This window comes from Lemur catta, chromosome 7 (genome assembly GCF_020740605.2).
Source record: "Lemur catta isolate mLemCat1 chromosome 7, mLemCat1.pri, whole genome shotgun sequence".
Lineage (NCBI taxonomy): Eukaryota > Metazoa > Chordata > Mammalia > Primates > Lemuridae > Lemur > Lemur catta.
Window position 1 is genome coordinate 104,062,410 of NC_059134.1, and position 18,417 is coordinate 104,080,826.

Consider the following 18,417-nt stretch of genomic DNA (forward strand, 5'->3'; position numbering starts at 1 on the left):
GGTGCTCGGTTTCTTCATCTGTAATACAGCAATAAGGGTATAGTTTTGTTCGTATGTATGTTTTTTTGTTTGTTTTTGAGACAGAGTCTTGCTCTGTCACCTGGGCTAGAGTGTCGTGGCGTCAGCCTAGCTCACAGCAACCTCCAACTCCTGGCCTCAAGCGATCCTCCTGCCTCAGCTGGGAGTAACTGGGACTACAGGCGTGCACCACCATGCCCGGCTAATTTTTCTATTTTTTGTAGAGATGGGGATCTCGCTCTTGCTCAGGCTGAAACAGTAGTTTTACTTCCCAAAGTTGCTGAGAGGATTAAAGAGAGAATATATACATATAAGTCATATAGAAAGATGCCTGGGATATGGTATGTTCAATCGTGTTCAGGCAGTGCGAGCTGTTAGTACAATACCGTGATCTCCACTCGCTTAGGAAACCGGGGAAGGCTGGGAGGGATATGTCCACACGGAGACAGGGATTGCCTTTGCATCTTAGCATCCATTACCCTCCTACAGTGAATATGCATGACTTTGAAACCCAGAAAACAAGCAAAGCCTGAAGAAACCATGGCTACAGTATACCTTTACTTGTGGAAATGAAATAAAACAAGGAGGGATATACCCCCTTAATTATGTGAGAAGATTCACTGTGGCTCCCTCTAAAGCAACTGAATCCGTATGAGAAGCCTTTCGTTGAACATTTTGTTGAATAATAAATACATCCTGATGGAGTTTCCCACTTTCTGTCTTAGGCATGTCTTGATAGGAACCCAGAAGCTTTCCAGCCAAAGATTGGGAAAGGAAAACTGGGCGACGTGAAGCCCAGACACAACAAAGGATGCAACTGCAAGAGGTCGGGCTGCCTTAAGAATTACTGTGAGTGCTACGAGGTTAGTAACAAGCCCCGGTGTTGGAAACAACAGAACCAAAGTAAGCTGGGCGTGGGGGCACACCTGTGGTCCAGGCTACTCGGGAGGCTGAGGCAGGAGCATCACTTGAGCCCAGGAGTTCGAGTCAGCCTGGGCAACATAGCGAAATCCTATCTCAAAATAAAACAAAAACAATCTTCCCCCACCCCCCACACACAAAAAACCAAAAAAAAAAAAAAAAAAACCCAGGTAAATATTTTGACCTAAGTAACTTCTTTTGTGGTTAAAAAAAAAAACTTTACTGTAACTTAAAAAGAGAAACATAATTACTTTCTTCTTCCTAGGGTTTCTAAGAGGGTGCTGGTATTAATCTGAATTAATTTCTCGGATGTGAGCTCAGCTTTATGAACCCTCCCGGAGCAGGCTGCACTCCCAGAGCCCACCCGAGTGGCCAGCAGAGGGCGCCCCTGCTGTGGCTTTGCCCTCTGCAGCTGTGAGCTCTGTGCGGAGCCCGCGTGGCCGTGCTTTGGAGGCTCCTGGGGCTGTGCCTCTCCTTCCCTGAGCAGAGCCAAGACGCTGTGGCTGGGGCCATGGAGGACAGTCAGTCCCGAGGCGCTTGTCTGCAGGTGTCCCTTTGCCTGGGCACTTGGACTGGGGGTGGCCCCTCCCTGGCTCACAACTCGGGCAGAGACCAGAGTGCACAGTCGGCCTGAGCTGATAGACACTCACAAAACGAGGTGCAGATCAAGTCTTAGACAAAAGCTTTTTCTTTTTCTCAAAGATTTAATGACAGTAGAGGGACGCGCTCTCCTCTTTGGTTTTGCGCCTCTGTCATCTCCCTCTTCTATTTTTCTTTGTGTTGAAGGAAAGGAAAGAGGAAAGGGAGGGAACCCTTGGGCCCTATCAGTGAAGCACTGGAAAAAACCCTCCTTGAAAGCCTCTCGTTCTGTTTGCTTGAGGTCTTTTGGGGGTACCTGTGAATTTTACTTTTCAAAGGTTGTCATGGAAGGTCAGGCTTCAGAAAAGCCCTCATGCTTCTGGGGACATACATTGAAAGATCTGAGTAGGCGGACTTAGCAATCCCCAGCTAGGATTTTGAAAATACAGCAAAAAATATTACAGAGAGGTAAAGAATTGAAAAAGTGAATGGCCTCACCCGGGCGGAAGCACTGTTAGAGGTCCGCACAGCACCTCCTCTCTGCTCTGCAAGGCGCCTTCCCTGGCTGCCACGAAACAGCGGCTCGGCCCACTTGCCAAGGCCGAGCCTGTGCTGGGCACGGCCCCCGTGACCTGCAGGCCAAGGGGAGAGGGACAGCACCGTCTTTTAGTCTCTGGCGTTAGTGTAGACTAGAAATCCTGAAAAACCTCCTGCTTCAAAACACCCAGAGGTGCAGATAAACACAACAGATACCCGTGGAGATGCGTCTCTGAGCTGGGAGATCCCTGGGGAATGAAGGAAAGAGGAAAACGAAAACCACAGTGGTTGGCAGTGCCAGCTGTCGGCTGCCCCTAGGGCCTGCGTGAGCTGGGATTTGGGCCTGAGTGGGCTTGCTGTGTACAGCTGGATGCCCCAGCGCCCAGAGCGTCACCGGGCAGGAAAGGCTAGAAACAGAATCCACCCACGAGGAGGCAGGGAGAGTCTTCCCAAGAACTCCCAACCCCAGGCCTGCCCTCAGGTAGGTTTCAGATTCTCCCCACCTGTACTCCTGCACCTGTAGCACCCGCCCAGCACCCTCCCGCGGTGAGAGAGAACCATGAAGCCAGGGCCCACCTGGTTCAAAACAAGGGTCAGATGAAGTAGCTTGCCGGCTCCCCAGTGAAGAAGGGAGAGCCACCCCCTCCTCCGCTCGGGACTCACACTCCACTGTCAGCAGGACCACTGTGTCCCCACAGCAACAGCACGTGGAGATGTACCTTGCTCTGTCACATCACTGTCATTCATTCCTCTTGGCATCTGCTTTTTTTAAATAAAATTTATAGATCACATACACGAGCAAATATAACCAAAGAATTATTTAAGGTTCATGTAGGACTTGTCAGTTTTCGATGACTCATAGGGCAACCTAATTTTATTGAAGCATTTTATATTACCAGGCCAAAATTATGTGTTCTTCTATTTGCAAATGCATTGGTTGCAAAAATTATGAAGAAAGTCCAGAACGAAAAACTCTAATAAACATGCCAAACTATGTGGAGAACGGAGATCTGGAAGGCAGCCATCATTTGTCACCAACTAAATTTTCAGGACTTCCAAAATTCAGAAAAGATAGGTAGGTACTCTGAACTAACCCCTCCTACTAGGGGAAATAGAGGTTAATCTGAGAGGAGAGCTAAAGGCAATTTATGCCCTGGAAAGAGTGTGTGAGTCTGCAGGGGTGAGTATGAGGGGCGGGAGGAAGGGAAGCCATTCCTTTGAAATAGCACGGACAGCAATGCTCTGTTGGATGTTCGAGGCACTGTGCTTGGAAACAGCCAGGTGTTGCGCATGGCCGTTAACTGGTCTGTTTCCGACAGGCCACCTTCCCCGTGCATCTCCTGGGAGGTGGTGGAGGCCGCCTGCGCTTGCCTGCTGGCCCGGGGCGAGGAGGCAGAGAGAGAGCAGTGCTCCCAGTGCCTGGCGGAGCAGATGATCCTGGAGGAATTTGGAAGGTGCTTGTCACAGATTCTCCACATCGAGTTTAAATCCAAGGGCTTGAAAACTGAGTAGAGTACAGTGTAGCAACATGCGAACGCATGTCCCTTTTTCTCAGCATTCTGAGGGAAGGCTGAGTTTAGCAAGGTTGTCCTGGCACGAGGCCAGGTCCGCAGCAACGACTGCGTGGTTAAAGCCAGGCTCCCTCTGCATCGTGGGCCTGCTGAGTTTACACGGAGCTCTCTGAAGGATGTGATGACAGAAACTCCCTTTTTTTGAGGAAAACTCTGACGTGAGCATTATTTGGCTGGCCGGGAGGAGCGAGCTTGGGTTCCTGTAGTCTGGAGAGAGTGTCTGGGTGCGCGTGAGTGATGGAATCGAAGCGGGCCCTGGGGAGAGTTCACGCCTGTTGACTCATCCCCTCCGGGGACTTCTCCTCTCGAGGCTGCCTGCACAAAAACTCTAGTGGTTTCTTGTTTGTTTGTTTGTTTTTCAAATTATTTAGAAATAAGTTCTTCGGATGGTCTTTTATGATGTAATTTAGAATCCCTAGAGAACTACTGAATATCCGAAGGATTTCTGTAGTGTAGACGTTCCCCCGAGTTGCACGTTCAGCCCTTTCTGAGGCCGCGCAAAACACCGGCAGTGGCCACGCTGGCCAGGCTGGCAGCAGGAGTGTCCTGAGTCACGGGACTTAAAGTTACCTAGTTTGTCATGTGCTTCTATTTGAATTGTGGAAATCATATTATCCAATTGACGGCTCCATAATTATTGTTATAATATTAATATTGTTTGTAAAATATTGTTAAAATAACTAGCTTGCAGAAACCAGCAGGTAAGATTGTTAAGTTGACTCTTTTGGTTCTATTGTAAAACAAAGATGAATAAAAATTTCCGACGCCTTCAATTGTTGTAATTAACTGAAAATATATTCATCTTATGCATACCCACCCTGATGCATATTGAAATGCTGTTATTCCACGTTTCCATGTTCGGTGATGGTGCCGGCCACCCAGGAGGAGCTCTGGCTGTAGGGCTTGGCGCCCGGCCAGGAGGCAGCAGGGAGCAGAGGGGTGAGTGGCATTTTGTAGAGCTGCGTTTGGAGTGGCCTAGTTCTGACAGGGAACCACAGGGGGAAAGAAATACTTGATTCTTCTCCTGTGCAAGCCCCTTGTGATCCTGGAAGCCAGAGCTACAGACAAGCATGGCGGGAGGGTGGCGCTGTCAGCCAGCTGTGCTCTCAGTCCATCACATCTAGCGCCCAGCAGGAAGGGGGCTGGCAGGTGACCCGGAAATGGGGGCTTTGTGAGCTGCTTCCTGGGGGGCTGCCTTCCTTCTGGTGTCCCTGTCAGCAGCGCTGGCCAACAGCAATACCTGCGGCCACATGGGTTATTTTAAATTTTCTGGTAGCTACACTTAAAAAAACCACGTGCCCCTGTGTAGCTGCAGCCGCCTGCCCCGGCCCCTTGTGGGCAGCCCTCCTAACCGTGAGCGTGAGCAGCACCCTGGCAGGCTGCGCTGGGACCCAGGGTGGGCTTAGGCCTCAATGCTTAGTCCAAGGCTGAAATGTCCTGCGGGGTGTGGGCTGATGGGCATCCTGCTGCATAGGGGGTGCCCCGGGGGCACCACACACTCCCCTGTCCTGCCCAGGTGGCACGGGGCATGCTGTGCTCTCCCTGCCAGTCCCAGGCTGGCGTCCCTTTGTGGTCAGTGAGCGGCGTGCAGGTTCCGGTTAAGGCAGTGTGTCTTTAGTTTTCAGAACTTTGGTTATCCTGTGTCTTGGGTTTCTTTGGGGGGGGGCAGGGTCTCACTCTGTCACCCAGGCTGGAGTGCAGGAGTAGCATGGTCATAGCTCACTGCAGCCTTGAACTCCTGGGCTCAAGCTATCCTCCTTCCTCAGCCTCCCAAGGAGCTGGGAATATAGGTGTGCACCACTGCACCTGGCTAGTTTTTCTTTTCTTTTTTTTTTTGTGAGACAGAGTCTCACTTTGTTGCCCGGGCTAGAGTGAGTGCCGTGGCATCAGCCTAGCTCACAGCAACCTCAAACTCCTGGGCTCAAGCGATCCTCCTGCCTCAGCCTCCCGAGTAGCTGGGACTACAGGCATGCGCCACCATGCCCAGCTAATTTTTTCTATATATATTTTTAGTTGGCCAGATAATTTCTTTCTATTTTTAGTAGAGACGAGGTCTCGCTCTTGCTCAGGTTGGTCTCGAACTCCTGACCTCGAGTGATCCACCAGCCTCGACCTCCCAGAGTGCTAGGATTACAGGCATGAGCCACCGTGCCCGGCCAAGAATCTCTCTTTTGCACTGTAATAAAAGCAAAAGTTTCATGGGCTGGATGTTAGAAAATAATCAGCTGTGATCCTTTATATCTTGCTCAGACTTTAATACCCTGGTGTTGGGATTTCCTTGGCTGGCAGTACCCTCTCCCCCTCCTCTCAGTGCTTCTCCTCCTTCCTCCAGGGACACCTGAGAGCAAGGCTCGTCCTCAGCCTGGTCCGTCCGCCCGCCCAGCTTGGCCATGCTGGGCCGCAGGCAGCATCACCATGGCGTCTGCTCTGGGCGGGCAGAGGGGAGGGGCTCGCCACCCCTGCCCTTGGCTGTAGACAGCGCGGGTGAGGAGGAGACAGGCTCTGCTGCTGGTCAGCTTTGACGATGGAGACGGCCGCCTCCTCCAAGGTGAATAACCTCAACACTTTCCCACCTCCCGGTTAGGCATCATGGCTACTCTCAGGACTGTCTGTAGAGCCCTCACTTCCCCAGGTGGCTGGCAAACACTTTCCCCTGATAACAAGCACCACTGTTAGCCACTGACTTGCCCAGCTCCAACCGTGTCCCCTCTGGGAAGAAGTCACCTCACCCCTCACTTAGTTGGGCAGCAAATGGTACCACAAAGGCTCCTTGTCCCTCACTTCCCTTTGCTCACCTTCCAGCTGCCACCACCTGCCTGCCCCGACTCTGCCACCATTTATTCCTGAAGGGAAGGAAAGGTTTGGAGAAGGAGGTAGAGGATGGAGTCGGAGGAGGGGCCCAAGATGCTGTAACCACCGGCTGTGGAGCTGCACGTCTGTGCAGAGGCCAGGCCCCGTGGCAGTCCACAAACATGGCTCGGGGGACTCCTGCGTGCCAGGTGCCACCCTGGGAACCCAGAGCTCAGCACAATGTCATTAATCTGTTTGCTCCTTCAGGAAGCTTTTTTCTCGGGGGGCTACGGTGTCATGAGGAGAGAGAAATCTGCCATCAGAATTACAGTGACAAGCATTCTGATTAGGGGGGTGCCACACATGCCGGGGGCAGAGGAACAGGAAGGGCACCCTTGACAGGGTGACCCCAGAGTGGAGTCCTGTGGGGGACGCATGCGAAGGCCTCAGTGAGCGAGGCCAGGCCGCAGCTGCAGCCGATGGGGTCTGGAGGGCTGCGTGCAGGAGACCAGGGACAGGAGGAGCCAAGGCTAGAGGGGGCCGGGCAGGACGGGCAGGACGGGCTGCGGGCAGAGGGCTGGGGCGAGTAGCCCAGCTGTGGCCCTAGTGCAGCAGCAGCAGCGCCAGGGAGCTTGTTGGGAACAGTTCTGGCCCACCCAGCCCTCCTGACTTGGCATGCTGGGGAGGGGCGTGGTGGCTTGTGTCCTGATGAGTCTTCAGGGGTCCTGGTGCCCACTCCAGTCGGAGAGAAAGAGAATTAAGGAAATGTGGAGGGTAAATGACATGGTGAGAGGACAGGGAGTGAAGGGTGGCCCAGGTGTTTAGACCAACAGGTGGGTGGCGTCTCTGCACCCGAGCTGGGAGTGGATGCCGGGGGCTGAAGCGCGGGAGACTCAAGGCCACAGGAGCGTGCGGAGCCGGGGGGAGCCTGGGGAACGGCCCGTGGCAGGGGGAGGGCGTGTTTAGCACCAGCAAGTGTCACCAAGCAGAGGGTGGGAAGCAAGGGCTCGTGTCCCTTGGAGCAGGTCTCAGGTAGTGAACTACCCATGGGGGACATGTAGGACACCTCCCACTTCCATGTCCCAAGCTGCTTTGGTAACAGGAGAGGGCCTGCGTGTCACCGTTCAACGTCAGGAAGAGCTACGTGGCTCTCCCTCCTCAGCTGTTTCCTTTTTGGATCTTCTGGTCTGGGCTTTTTCCTTCTGCTCAAAAGGGCCCCGTCTGTCACTTTAGGAGAGCTGTTCCCACACGCTGTCCTTCACACAGCGTTATCTTCGTGCTCACCCTGAGCTGTGCCATCGCTCAGATTCTACACTGACCCTTCTGCCGTGGCCACCCCCCTCTCTGCGCTCACTGCTGGCCCTCCTGTCCTCGACAACCTCTGCTCTGTCACTCGGCACCCTCCACCCTCGCAAGCGCCAGATCACGCACTCGCCTCGTATCCGTGGCTGCCGTCTTTCACGCCCGTCTCCCTACGACAGCAGCTCCACGAGGGCAGGGCTCTGTCCTGTGCCTTTGTTTGTCGCAGTAACAGACTCACCTTCATAATTATGTTGGACTTAGCTTAATATTAGAATAACTGTGTGTTCCCCGGACATGCAACAAGAGAGGGTGTCTCAGAGATGCTCTCCACGGTGGAATTTGGGTTTAATACTGAGGCTAATACACACGATTATTGTCGAGCTTTAGCTTTCAAAACACACTGGTGGCGTGGTGATGAGACAGCAGTGTGGGCGAGTAAGACAATCACAAGTAGTTGCTATTTTTTATTTTGCCACTCAAAATAAAATAATTACAAAAGATGTTAAATTATAACAACACAGCATCAAGGCAAAGAGAACAGGACGGGCTTACTCTGCATAAATTGGCATAAGATTATCCAACATCTTAAAGTTTGACTTTAAATGACAACACACAGACGTGCAGGGACGGCATCCCCTCAGGCGCGCTCGGTGTCTTCCGAGGACACAGAAACTGCCGAGGGGAGGTCGGGCAGGCCATCGAGGGCCCCGGTCTCTGCGGAGGGAAGAGCCACGCGTAAGCACACAAGGTACACACATCACAATCTGCAATACAGTAGGCTTCTGCTCATTTACTGTGCTTACAAAACGCAGTTTGAGATGGCTTGCAAAGAATCTGGCTCGTGGTACAGCAGTCGTCACCATGCCAACAAGCACGGGCCCAGGGGAGTGAACCGCACCCCGAGGCCCACTCTCTTCCTGGCAGCAACGTTGTTCTGATGACCCTTCAAGGGTCAGTGGCATGACCATGCCGCAATCCCAGCCCTCTGCGGCCAGTCCAAGTGTCACGTGCCTTGTGTCCTAACCTATAGCAGTGCAGGGCCTGGTATTTAGAGGGAGCATTGGCTACTTCCCAGTGAAATTTATGGAATCCTTTCTTAATAGGCTTTTTATATGTCCAGTGTTCTAATAGGAATTTTAAGTTGGTAATTATTTCACGTACCTTTGAGATGCAAGAAAGTCAGAAATTCAATTATCGTGCGCACAACATTGTTCTCAGGCATTGATCTCTCAAAGCTTCCTAGAAAACAAAAGATGAATGTTTACAGCTTTCACGTGCTCTGTGTCTCAGGACATCACCATCCTACGGAGGAGCTGGGCACTGCGAGCTCATCAAACAGACCCCGAGTGGCCCAGGGCATCATGCACTTCCCCCTGGACCTTGCCCAGGGTCTGGGAGGGACCTGGTTCAAGGCCCCCTCTCCTGGAGGCCCCGGTGCCCGGCAGCATCCTAGACTAGCAGGACTCCCTTGCTGTCTCCGCAGCCGTCCCCCAAGCTTCCTCTGGGGTTTCGCTGTTCTGTTTCTTGCTGCTGACAGGGGTGGTGAAGTTGCATCATCTTAGTCAAGCTGTGGCCAGGCCAGGCTTGGGCTGCAGCTATAAATGGCGGGTGGCAGGTGCCCCGATACCCACTGCCACCCCCTGAATGCACCCGGGAGACGGTGGCACGTGAAGTGACGCAGAGCCCCTGGGGTTAGCGTCCTCTCACCTGGCTTCACTTCGTCTTCAGGTTGGAGTTCCCGCTTGCCTGTGAGGCCATGCTTGTCGTTAAATGATCTGTGGCCGTCAACAGCATCTGCAGATCAGAGAGGGAAGCAGAGTGTTACTGTGGTTTGAACATGTGGCTGCTTATAACCAAAGCACACACACAACTCGGCTGCAAAAATAAAGTCAGAGTATGGAGACCACAGCAGGGAAGGCGATTCTCCACGGACCCTGGGCCGAGAACATGGGCACATGCGCCAGGGCCACAGGGACTGTGACGGTTTGCACAGCTCTTAAGCTGGGCTACAGATGGACGGAAGGGGGTGCCCAGTTAAGAAGGGGTTGGAAAAGGGAACATATGGCTCCAGCAGAGCGGGACGGGCCCAGGAGCTTGTGCCTGGTGCAGCAGGAGCACCCAGGTCCCAGGGAAGCGGGCACCCGAGTTGGGCGTCTCCCAGGCAGACGATGGACGGGGCTCTTTACATCCCTGAGAACAAGGGGCCACTGAAGAATTGTAATTTGTGATGGAATCAGATTTTTATTTTCAAAGACCACTCTGACAGCTGTGTGGGAGAAGGATTGGAGCCAGGCAGCGGGGCGGGGGATGAGAAATAGGGGGGGAGAGGAAGGAGGAGGAAGAGGAAAGAGTGTGCATGTGCGTGTATGTGCGTGTGTGTGGAGTGTTGTGAGAATGGGCAGACTGTTATTGCAAGCAGAGAAATCCCTTAAGAAGCTGTCACAGGAGTCCAGGAGAGACGAGTAGGGCGCTGACCCAGAGGCATGAGTGGGGAGGAGGCTGGCTCTGGGCTGTGGAGGAAGGGAACTGGCGGTGAGAGGTAAGGACCAGGCTGAGGACAGCTCGGGATTCCTGGCTACTTAGCCTGGGTGGATTGTGCCATCGGTGAGCTACACTAAGGAAAGTCAATTCCTTTTTCCAGAGAGAGAGTCCTTGGTCCTAAATTTGTAGAGAAATTATAAGTGACCTGATCTTGCAGATGCGCCCTCAGGCACAGTCACACTCGAATGTGCAGCTGCGGCTGCTGCATTCTCGTGTCGCCGTTTCCTAGTGGACAGGACACGCTAAGGCATGCTATTAAGTTGTAAAGTATTTTGACAGCTAGTCTACACGTACAGCTTCTAGTGATCCAACCCGACAGAGAGAGAAACGATAGTAAAAATGAGTTTGTTTTCTAATTCAGGATTCAAAGTCTTGATAAATGTATTTTCAATATTCCAAAGTAGCACCGAGAGGAGGTTTTGCTGAAGAGTTCCTCCTTTCTTTTGGGCCAGGAGCACACAGAGATGAGGTGCCCTCTGCGTAAGAGATGGGGGGCAGATGAGGTCAGAACCCCCAGGAATGAGCACATCGGCTGTGGTGAGGGGCGGAGGAGGAGGAGGAAGCTGACCAGAGGTCTGGGGCTGCCTTTCCGGGAATGGGAGAGGGTGCCACCCAGGGGCCTGAAAATACTGAAGTCAACAGCTGGTTACCCTACATGGAACCACCCCGCCTCGCTCGAGGAGATGCCCCCATTTCCCTTTATTGACTAAAGCTGGATGTTCATGTATCAAAGTGGTGTCTGGCTCCTCGTATCTCAGAAAGAGCAGGATTAACAAACACGGCTGCAATGGGCATCAGAAGGCTGGGGTCAGAGGCCATGCACCTAGCGGCACTTACGTGGGCCGAGAAGGTAGCCGGCGCTGTTCAGGGTCCAGCCTCTCTTTTCCTTTTCCTTGAATGGGAGAAAGGGTGGGGGTGTCAGATGGCAAGGACGGTGCCCGGAGAGAATATTAAATGAAAGGTACCCAGGCTCCCAGGTATCATAGAGGAATTAGAATGACGCATGTACTTTTGGAAGTCTCGAGAAATTCCAGATTTACCCCTAAATAAACTACATTTGACATGAAAATAGGACTACTTGCTTTACCAAATAATTCACTTCAGAGCCAGAGATCACAAACTCACGGTGCACCCCACTTGCTTTTAAGTGATGCTAAGGACACATGTTGATGACACCTGGTCCTCTGGGTCTGACAGATCCTCTACCGAACTGGATGAAACGAAGTGTCCTCCCGGCTTGCCACGAGCTGCCCTGAAGCGCAGCACTTTCCCGGTGGCGCTGGCTTAGAGCTTGGCCTCTTTACCCTCCGGGAGCAGCAGGAGGCGGAAGAACCCAGAAGGGAAGCCCCGGCCCGCTTAGCGCTCTGGCCCCGACCCCGCCGGCCGGCCGGCCCGGCCCGCGCAGGTCCTTCCCCGCGCCGCCGGCCTCGCCACCCGGCCCAGGCGGCAGAGCTGACGCTCCGTCTCCCGCTGTCCCTCTCTCCCCTCCACTCCCGGCCGCTTCTCCCGGAGGGGCCGCGGCTTTGCGGGCGTCTGTCCCCTCCGGCACTTACCGGAGGCCCGAGCCCCAGCGTGGCTGAGAGCGCGGCGGCGACGAGGAGGGAGGCGAGCAGGAGGGCGCTGCCTCTGGCCATCTGCAAGGGAGGGACGGGCGGGGTCGGTCGGCGGCGCACGTCGGGCCGGGCGCCGGGGCAGCCGCGAAAGGCGCGGGTTCCGGCATGGACGGTGCCCCGGCGGCTGCTGCCCGGGGCGCGGGGCGAAGGGTCCGCCGGGAAAGGAGAGCTCGGGAGGGGCCTCGGAGGGGCGCGGGCCGGACGCGGCGCGGGTACCTTGAGCAGCGGCTGCGCTCGGGGCGGGTCGGGGCCGGGGTGTCCGGTCGGCGGGTCGGAGCGGCGGGGCCGGCGGGGCGACGGGTCGGGGCGGCGGGGCCGGTCGGGGCTGGCGGGGTGGCGGGCCGGGCGCTCACCGCATGGCGCGGTGGAGCGGCGGAGGCGGGAAGCGCGGGCCGGGCTCCCTCGACGTGTCCGCGGCGGAGTCGCAGCTGCAGCCGCCGCCGCCGCCGCCGCCGCTATTTATGCGGCTCCCGCAAGCCCGCGGCCGCCGCGTCACGGGCTCTGAGCCCGCCCCCCACCGCCTCGCCGCGCCGGCGTGGGTGGGAGTGCCGGGAACTCGGGTCCCTGGGCCACCGCGATCCTCCGGGGGGGGTGCGGAGAGCCCCCAGCACCCCTCGGGAGAGACCCCCAAACCCGGAGAGACCCCCAAACCCGGCGGGAGAGCCCCCAAACCAGCGGCCCCGTCACCACCGGGGCGGAGAGCGCCACCCCATTACCCCACCTGGGGTCCCAGCCCGCTGAGCGCGGATGTCCGCGGCGCGGCGGGGACGACCCCTCAATTCAAGCCAAGTCCCGTCGTCCAAGGTCCTGGGGCACCGGGCGCCCCGCCTGCCCTCGCCAGGGCTGCAGTGAGGCTTCAGGCCTGGGAGCCGTCGATGCGGGGAGGGCAGGAGCTCCCCGCCTCCTGTGCCCGGCGACCCCTCCTGTCTTGCCACAACCGAGCGATCAGTCAGGGCTGTGCTGTCAGGGCCGGGGGCTGCTGGGCCACCCCAGGGTGGCGGCTGTGGGCCTTGTGCACCACACAGGCGGCGGGCTTAGTAGCTCCGCCTGTCAACGCGCCTGTCCCAGCTCCCTGGTCCGCTTGAAAGAGCGTGTTTTGAGCAGGGTCGAGAGGTGGTTGAGTGGGTGGGTCCTGCAGCGTCCAGAGCCGGGACCAGCCAGGACTCCCGCAGGCGGCCAGGGGATGGGCAGGTGGGCACAGCAGCTGGAAGAGGCTGTCCTGTGACAGGTGGCAAGGCCCTCGTGGCTTGTCCAGGACACTTCCTGAGCTGCACCAGGCCCAAGGACAATGCAGTGAAGGGTACAGACCCACGCTCTTCCTTCACCCAGTTCATGGGTATCAGGAGAAACGCAGGTGTGGCATCTCTAGGCTCCTGCAAAGGGAGGAGCCCGGCAACTGCAAGTCTGCCTGACCCTCCCCCGGCCTGGCTGGGCACCACCAAAGTCCACAACAGTGACAGTGGGGACACGGTCTCCCCCACACTGAGCTGAGTCTTAGATTGGTTTGATGTCATCTGGGACCCTTGGGGCCAACAGGGTGCAGCACAGATTATCATAGTGATGGTGCCATCTTACACATCTCCTACACGTTAGTCTTTGTGCAGACACTGGGGGCTGCCCCACAAGACAGCCACACAGGTGAGGAAGGACTCGGGCACCCTGGCCAGGCCGGCTGGCTGGTTAGGAAGGCACAGGGCTCCCGCCTGTGCCGCCATGTGCCCGCTCTGGCTCATGGGAGGACAGGGGCATGCTGGCAGGAGACCTGGCTTGGGGAGGGGTCTTAGGAACAGACTCCTGGCCTGACGGGGGTGAGGGGTGGGGATGTTCTCGGGGGCACAGTTTGACTGCTGGTCACTCCTATTTCTGGCAGCCGGGGGTGGGAGGAGAGTGAGGGGCAGGGGCCCTGACTGGGACTCTCAGACTGATTTCTGAGGCCTGAGGTAAACCCTGAAGTGTATTCCTACTGGAGGGGTGAAGGAGGGAGGGCTGTCACCTTGACAGTCTGGGCCCATGGTGAGCAGAGGGCAGCTTTCTGTGACTCAGCAGAGAAGTGAGGGGACGCCCTCTCAGGCCCCGTGTCCTTGTATGCAGATAGTGTCGGGGAGTGGGCAGGGGCTGGGGCCAGCTGAGAAATGCCACAACCTCTGATGACCAGTGGCTTCACGTGAGTCCTGTTGTCATTCCAGAACTCTCGTGTTCCTTCCGAGGAGGGATCCATCCCCTGCATAGTGCATCTTGGTCAATCTCAGCCTCTCCTTCCGTTAGGCGCCTTCTTCCGGATCGTACCAGAGCTTGCTTACACTTATTTTCTCAATTTACTTTGTCACAGAGGCTCCTAGTCTGTTTGAGGGAGCAGAAACTCTAAACCCAAATCCTAGAGATGAATTCAAGAATGGACTTAAAGCCCGTCCCTTAGTCCTGGGCGGGAAGATGGGGCATGTTCTGTTAAGCTTTCAACTGCCTTCACTTACGTCTATGTACTCTTTTTGTTTCCTTTTTTGCTTGAAAAAAACTTTAGGGTAGTTTATCTGATAAGAGCCTCCTTATTAAAAAAAATCGCCTTTAAGTCATCCTTTTTCTTGCAAATATATAAAACCTACAGGTGCAGAGAGATGTGCTTCTCTGTAGCATCCATGATTCTCTTGTGTTTTCCAAGATCCTAAAGAAAATTTGGTCACAGACAGGCCAAGGTCTGAATACTCTGGCCGTAGAGCCATGGTTCAGGTCTCAAAGGGGGGAAATAGCCCTGCAGACAAACTGGGCGCATATCCCGCCTTTGTTAAGTAATGTACTTAGGTGGGGTCATCAAACTGTTCATCCTAACAGCCCCCAGGCCTTCCTGGGGAGCAGAGCCCTAGCGCACCCAGCCTTCCTGGGCAGGTGTGGCCAGGGGGGATGGGGAGGGCGGATTGGCACAGACCCCGGGAGGCATCGGCCCTGTAACTGACAGAGCAGGAACACCAAAAAGAGAACCGAAACCACCCTTTGCCTCCTTTTTCACACGTCTCATGGAACAGTTGTCAGCAAATCCTCAGAGGTATCATGAATCCATTTAAGAAAGCTACACGGAATAATTAAACACACGTACTCAAAACAAACATGCCCACACCTGCTTCCTCTAGGTCCCTCAGTTCTTTTGACACTTGGGGTGACACCCACTGTCGCTACTTCTCCCTTGGTCTGGGCAAGTGGGGCTCTGTGCAAATCCTGGACCGCGGCTGGCGACCCTGGCAAGGAAGTGCGAGGAGCATGGGAAGGCCACCGGCCCAGCAAGGCTGTGGCTCCGAGACATGCTGTGGTCCCCTGGGTGGGCAGATTCGTTCAGACAAATGAGGACAGTACACCTGGGGCGACAGACGCCTGCTTCCCAGCACAAGCTGTGCTGGAACCACAGCACATGTGATAATGGCTCTTCGCTCAGCAATGACCCAATGGGAGTCATTGTCAACTTGTCATCTTGAAGACAGCCCAGTGTGTGGCAGACAAAATGGATCACCATTATGGTAATGGAATCAAGCAGAAAGCATCATTTACTGCACCTCACGGCTTGTGAGCGAGCCGTCCCCTCTTCCCTTGGCAGCTCTGCTCACCGTCACGGAGGAGAACCGGCCTGAGTCTGCTGACCCAAATGAGAGAGAACACCTGGGCTGGGGCCCCGCTCAGCCACTCACCCACGCGTGCCCCTGACGCTGGGGTGGGAAATGGCAGCAGAGGTCTCGCCCTCATGCAGATCACAATCTGGTGAGTCGTAATCCAGATACAGCCAGCAGCCACGGACCCAGCCACGTGTGGACCCTGTACTGTGCAGTTAGGCCTACCGTGGTTGCATCAGTACTGAACACATCTGGACTTTTTCTTTTCTTTTTTTCTTTTTTCTTTTTTTTTTTGAGACAGACTCTCACTCTGTCACCCTTGCTAGAGTGCAGTGGCGTCCTCATAGCTCACTGCAGCCTCAGACTCCTGGGCTCAAGGGATCCTCGTGCCTCAGCCTCCCGAACAGCTGGTACTATAGGCGCTCACCACCACACCCGGCTAATTTTTTCTATTTTTAGAAGAGATGGGGTCTCACTCTTGCTCAGGCTAGTCTCAAACTCTTGACCTCAAGCGATCATCCCCTCTTGGCCTCCCAGAGTGCTAGGATTACAGGTGTGAGCCACCACACCCACCCAGCCCAGACTTCTTTTCTTGTTATTATTTCCTAAACAATATAGTATAACAACTATTTACATGGTCATCTGGAGATGATTTAAAGTACACGGGAGTGTTTGGTCTTCTCTATCCTTTGGAGGATGTGGGTAGGCCGTATGCAAATACTATGCCATTTTATATCAGAGACTTAAGCATCCTTGGATTTTGGTATCCTTGGGGTGGAGCAGTCCTGGAACCAATCCCCTGTGAACACAGAGGACCGACTGTGTGCAACAGCAATTATATAATACAGATAACCCCCTCATTGTCATGAGAAAGAGGTGTGGGGATTCAGGGAGCCCGACCTGACAGGTGAGCAGGACTGGCCAGGTGAAGAGTGAGGCCCATCACATTCCAGGTGGAGGTGGGGATTACATGGGTAGGCCCCCTTTGGTCCTTTCCCCTTCTTTCTTCCTGCTGCCTGGAATATGGACGTGAGGGCTGGAGGTGAGCAACCATTTTGGACCACAAGGACCACAGTCATCTTGGGATGGCTTCAGAGCATAGACAGTAGGACCAAAGGAGCCCGGGTCCTTGGGCTGCAGACGTCTAGGCTTGTTTCACAATAGAGAGAAAGAAGCTTCTCTCTTATTTAAGCCAATGTTATTTGGAGGTTTTCTGTCATACGCAGTTGGAATTACTCTTTTCAGTCTTACACAAAACAGTCAACAAATGTTTTTGATGAAGGAATCAATGAGTACAGACAAATGAGAGGCTACACCACCTCCAAGGTTAGTAAGGAGCTACTGTCCACGAGGTGGGCTCACAGAAGGGAGAAGCTTGGAAGAGAACATGACAAATGGATGCCACCTACCGGTTCTCGGTGATTTCATCACTAGTGAAAAATACGAGGAAATGGCTTGATGATCTGCAGTTGGCTTTTACTTGATCCACTGGTGTTTGTATCCTCGATCCTCCCATTCTGTGACTTCCAGCTGGCCACCCCCACCAGCTGCACTCCAGTAACGGAGTTGTGGAAAAAGTCCACAGAATTGCTCCCATAAAAAATAGTAGTTTGCAAAGGATCTGGCTAAAGCAAAAGTTATATTCACTTGTATCAACTGAAAGAATTATGCCATTCTATGAATGCGTTTTTGAGTCTGTATTCAATTATTCGATATAACTTTGTTAAAAGGATTCACAATTCATGTGAAGATTTGTTTACAGTTGGGTGCTTTTACTACGGGGTTAAGGCAGTAGAAATGAGAGTTTTGGGCACAAGCTGAGGAGAAGGCAGAAAAGGAGGAGAAGGGAGAGTTTGGGAGCTTTAAGGACGTTTAAGGAGCCTTTTGGAAGATTCCCTCACCCTCTTCCGCATACATCTTGCTGGCCAGCATCACGCCCGGCCACAAAGTGGAGTCTTTGGCTATGGATGGTGATGTGCTCAGTTAAAATTGGGGTTCCAGGGTTAAAGAGGAAGGGAAGATGGATGCTAGGCTCTGCCGCAGGCGGGCCCTAAGGCCATAGGTCTTCATGGTTGTAAATTTTTGTGAAATTTGGAGGTGAGGCATAACCTCACTCAGTTAAGACCTGTCTCCTGGCATTTCAACTTCCCCAAGTTCCCCCCTGCAAAGTGGTGTTGAAGAGGCTGCAGACGTGTCCGGGTCCTCTAAGGGGAGTTGGATTGAGGATGCATTTAGCCTGGGCTCTGTGGGGTGTTTATCTGGTCCATGGAGGGTATATTTATTGGAGGTATATTCAGCTCACTCACATGCATGGTTGAGTTGCTGCTGGCCAGTGGTGGGGAATGGCTCCAGGAATACCCCACTGCCCACGTGCCTGCTTGAAACAAGCCTAGGGTCACTAGGAGGATGCGGAGAGCTGCAGTTTTTAAAGGTGCTTGGCTTTCGATTAGCAGGTGTCTTGGGGGCCAGCGGGGCCTCTCAGGAAGCCCCCACACCCATCCATCCCAGATGCACTGGACGGTCAGTGGAGTGAAGGGCACTGTTCTTGGTGGTCTTGCTTTGGTCATGTCACAAGTGCTGGGCTCTTTGGTGGGAGCCATCCTCGCCCTGCAGTGCGTCGCCTTCACCCTAATCGGCCTCCACCCCACGCCTGCGCGCCACGCCCCTTCCCCGCTGGCCCCGCCCACTCCCCACCGGCCCCGCCCTCCCCTGTCCCCACCCGGGGCGAACCCAGCTGGAAGAGCCTCCACAGGAGCCGGCAGGTCAGAGGCAAGGCTGCCTGCTGGGGTCTGGGAGGCCAACTGCGCCCTGGGGTGACTCACGCAGTTGGGTGTTTTCTGGGCAGCTCAGCCTGGGGGGAGGGGAAGCCGGTGACTCAGCTGCAGGCCCCGCCAGCTGCACCTGTTTCCTGGCCCTGAGTCAGGCCCATGAGCCGCCCCCAGGGCCATGTGG

The 18,417-nt window shown here is 54.8% G+C and overlaps 2 protein-coding genes across 3 annotated transcripts in view; one reads left to right on the forward strand and one right to left on the reverse strand.

The window, feature by feature from the left end:
* The window catches only part of TESMIN (testis expressed metallothionein like protein), a 35,339-nt gene extending 30,940 nt beyond the window's left edge, over positions 1 to 4,399 (forward strand). The window contains exons 8-10 of the mRNA XM_045558254.1: positions 744 to 881; positions 2,955 to 3,130; positions 3,375 to 4,399. Coding sequence (XP_045414210.1) covers positions 744 to 881; positions 2,955 to 3,130; positions 3,375 to 3,567 — 507 coding nt within the window. The 3' untranslated portion in view covers positions 3,568 to 4,399. The remainder of the gene's footprint in view (positions 1 to 743; positions 882 to 2,954; positions 3,131 to 3,374) is intronic.
* Positions 4,400 to 8,169: 3,770 nt separating this feature from the next.
* GAL (galanin and GMAP prepropeptide) lies at positions 8,170 to 12,243 on the reverse strand. Of its 2 annotated transcripts, none has more exons than XM_045558257.1 (6): positions 12,226 to 12,243; positions 11,813 to 11,893; positions 11,097 to 11,151; positions 9,426 to 9,512; positions 8,880 to 8,957; positions 8,170 to 8,432 (listed from the first exon to the last, which is right to left on the reverse strand). In XM_045558257.1, exons 2-6 carry the CDS (start codon positions 11,891 to 11,893, stop codon positions 8,356 to 8,358), a joined length of 378 nt encoding a protein of 125 aa, XP_045414213.1. In that variant the 5' UTR covers positions 12,226 to 12,243; the 3' UTR covers positions 8,170 to 8,355. The 2 variants fall into 2 exon arrangements, with proteins under 2 accessions (XP_045414213.1, XP_045414212.1); XM_045558256.1 differs by lacking the exon at positions 12,226 to 12,243 and adding an exon at positions 12,089 to 12,124.
* Positions 12,244 to 18,417: the final 6,174 nt, after the last annotated feature.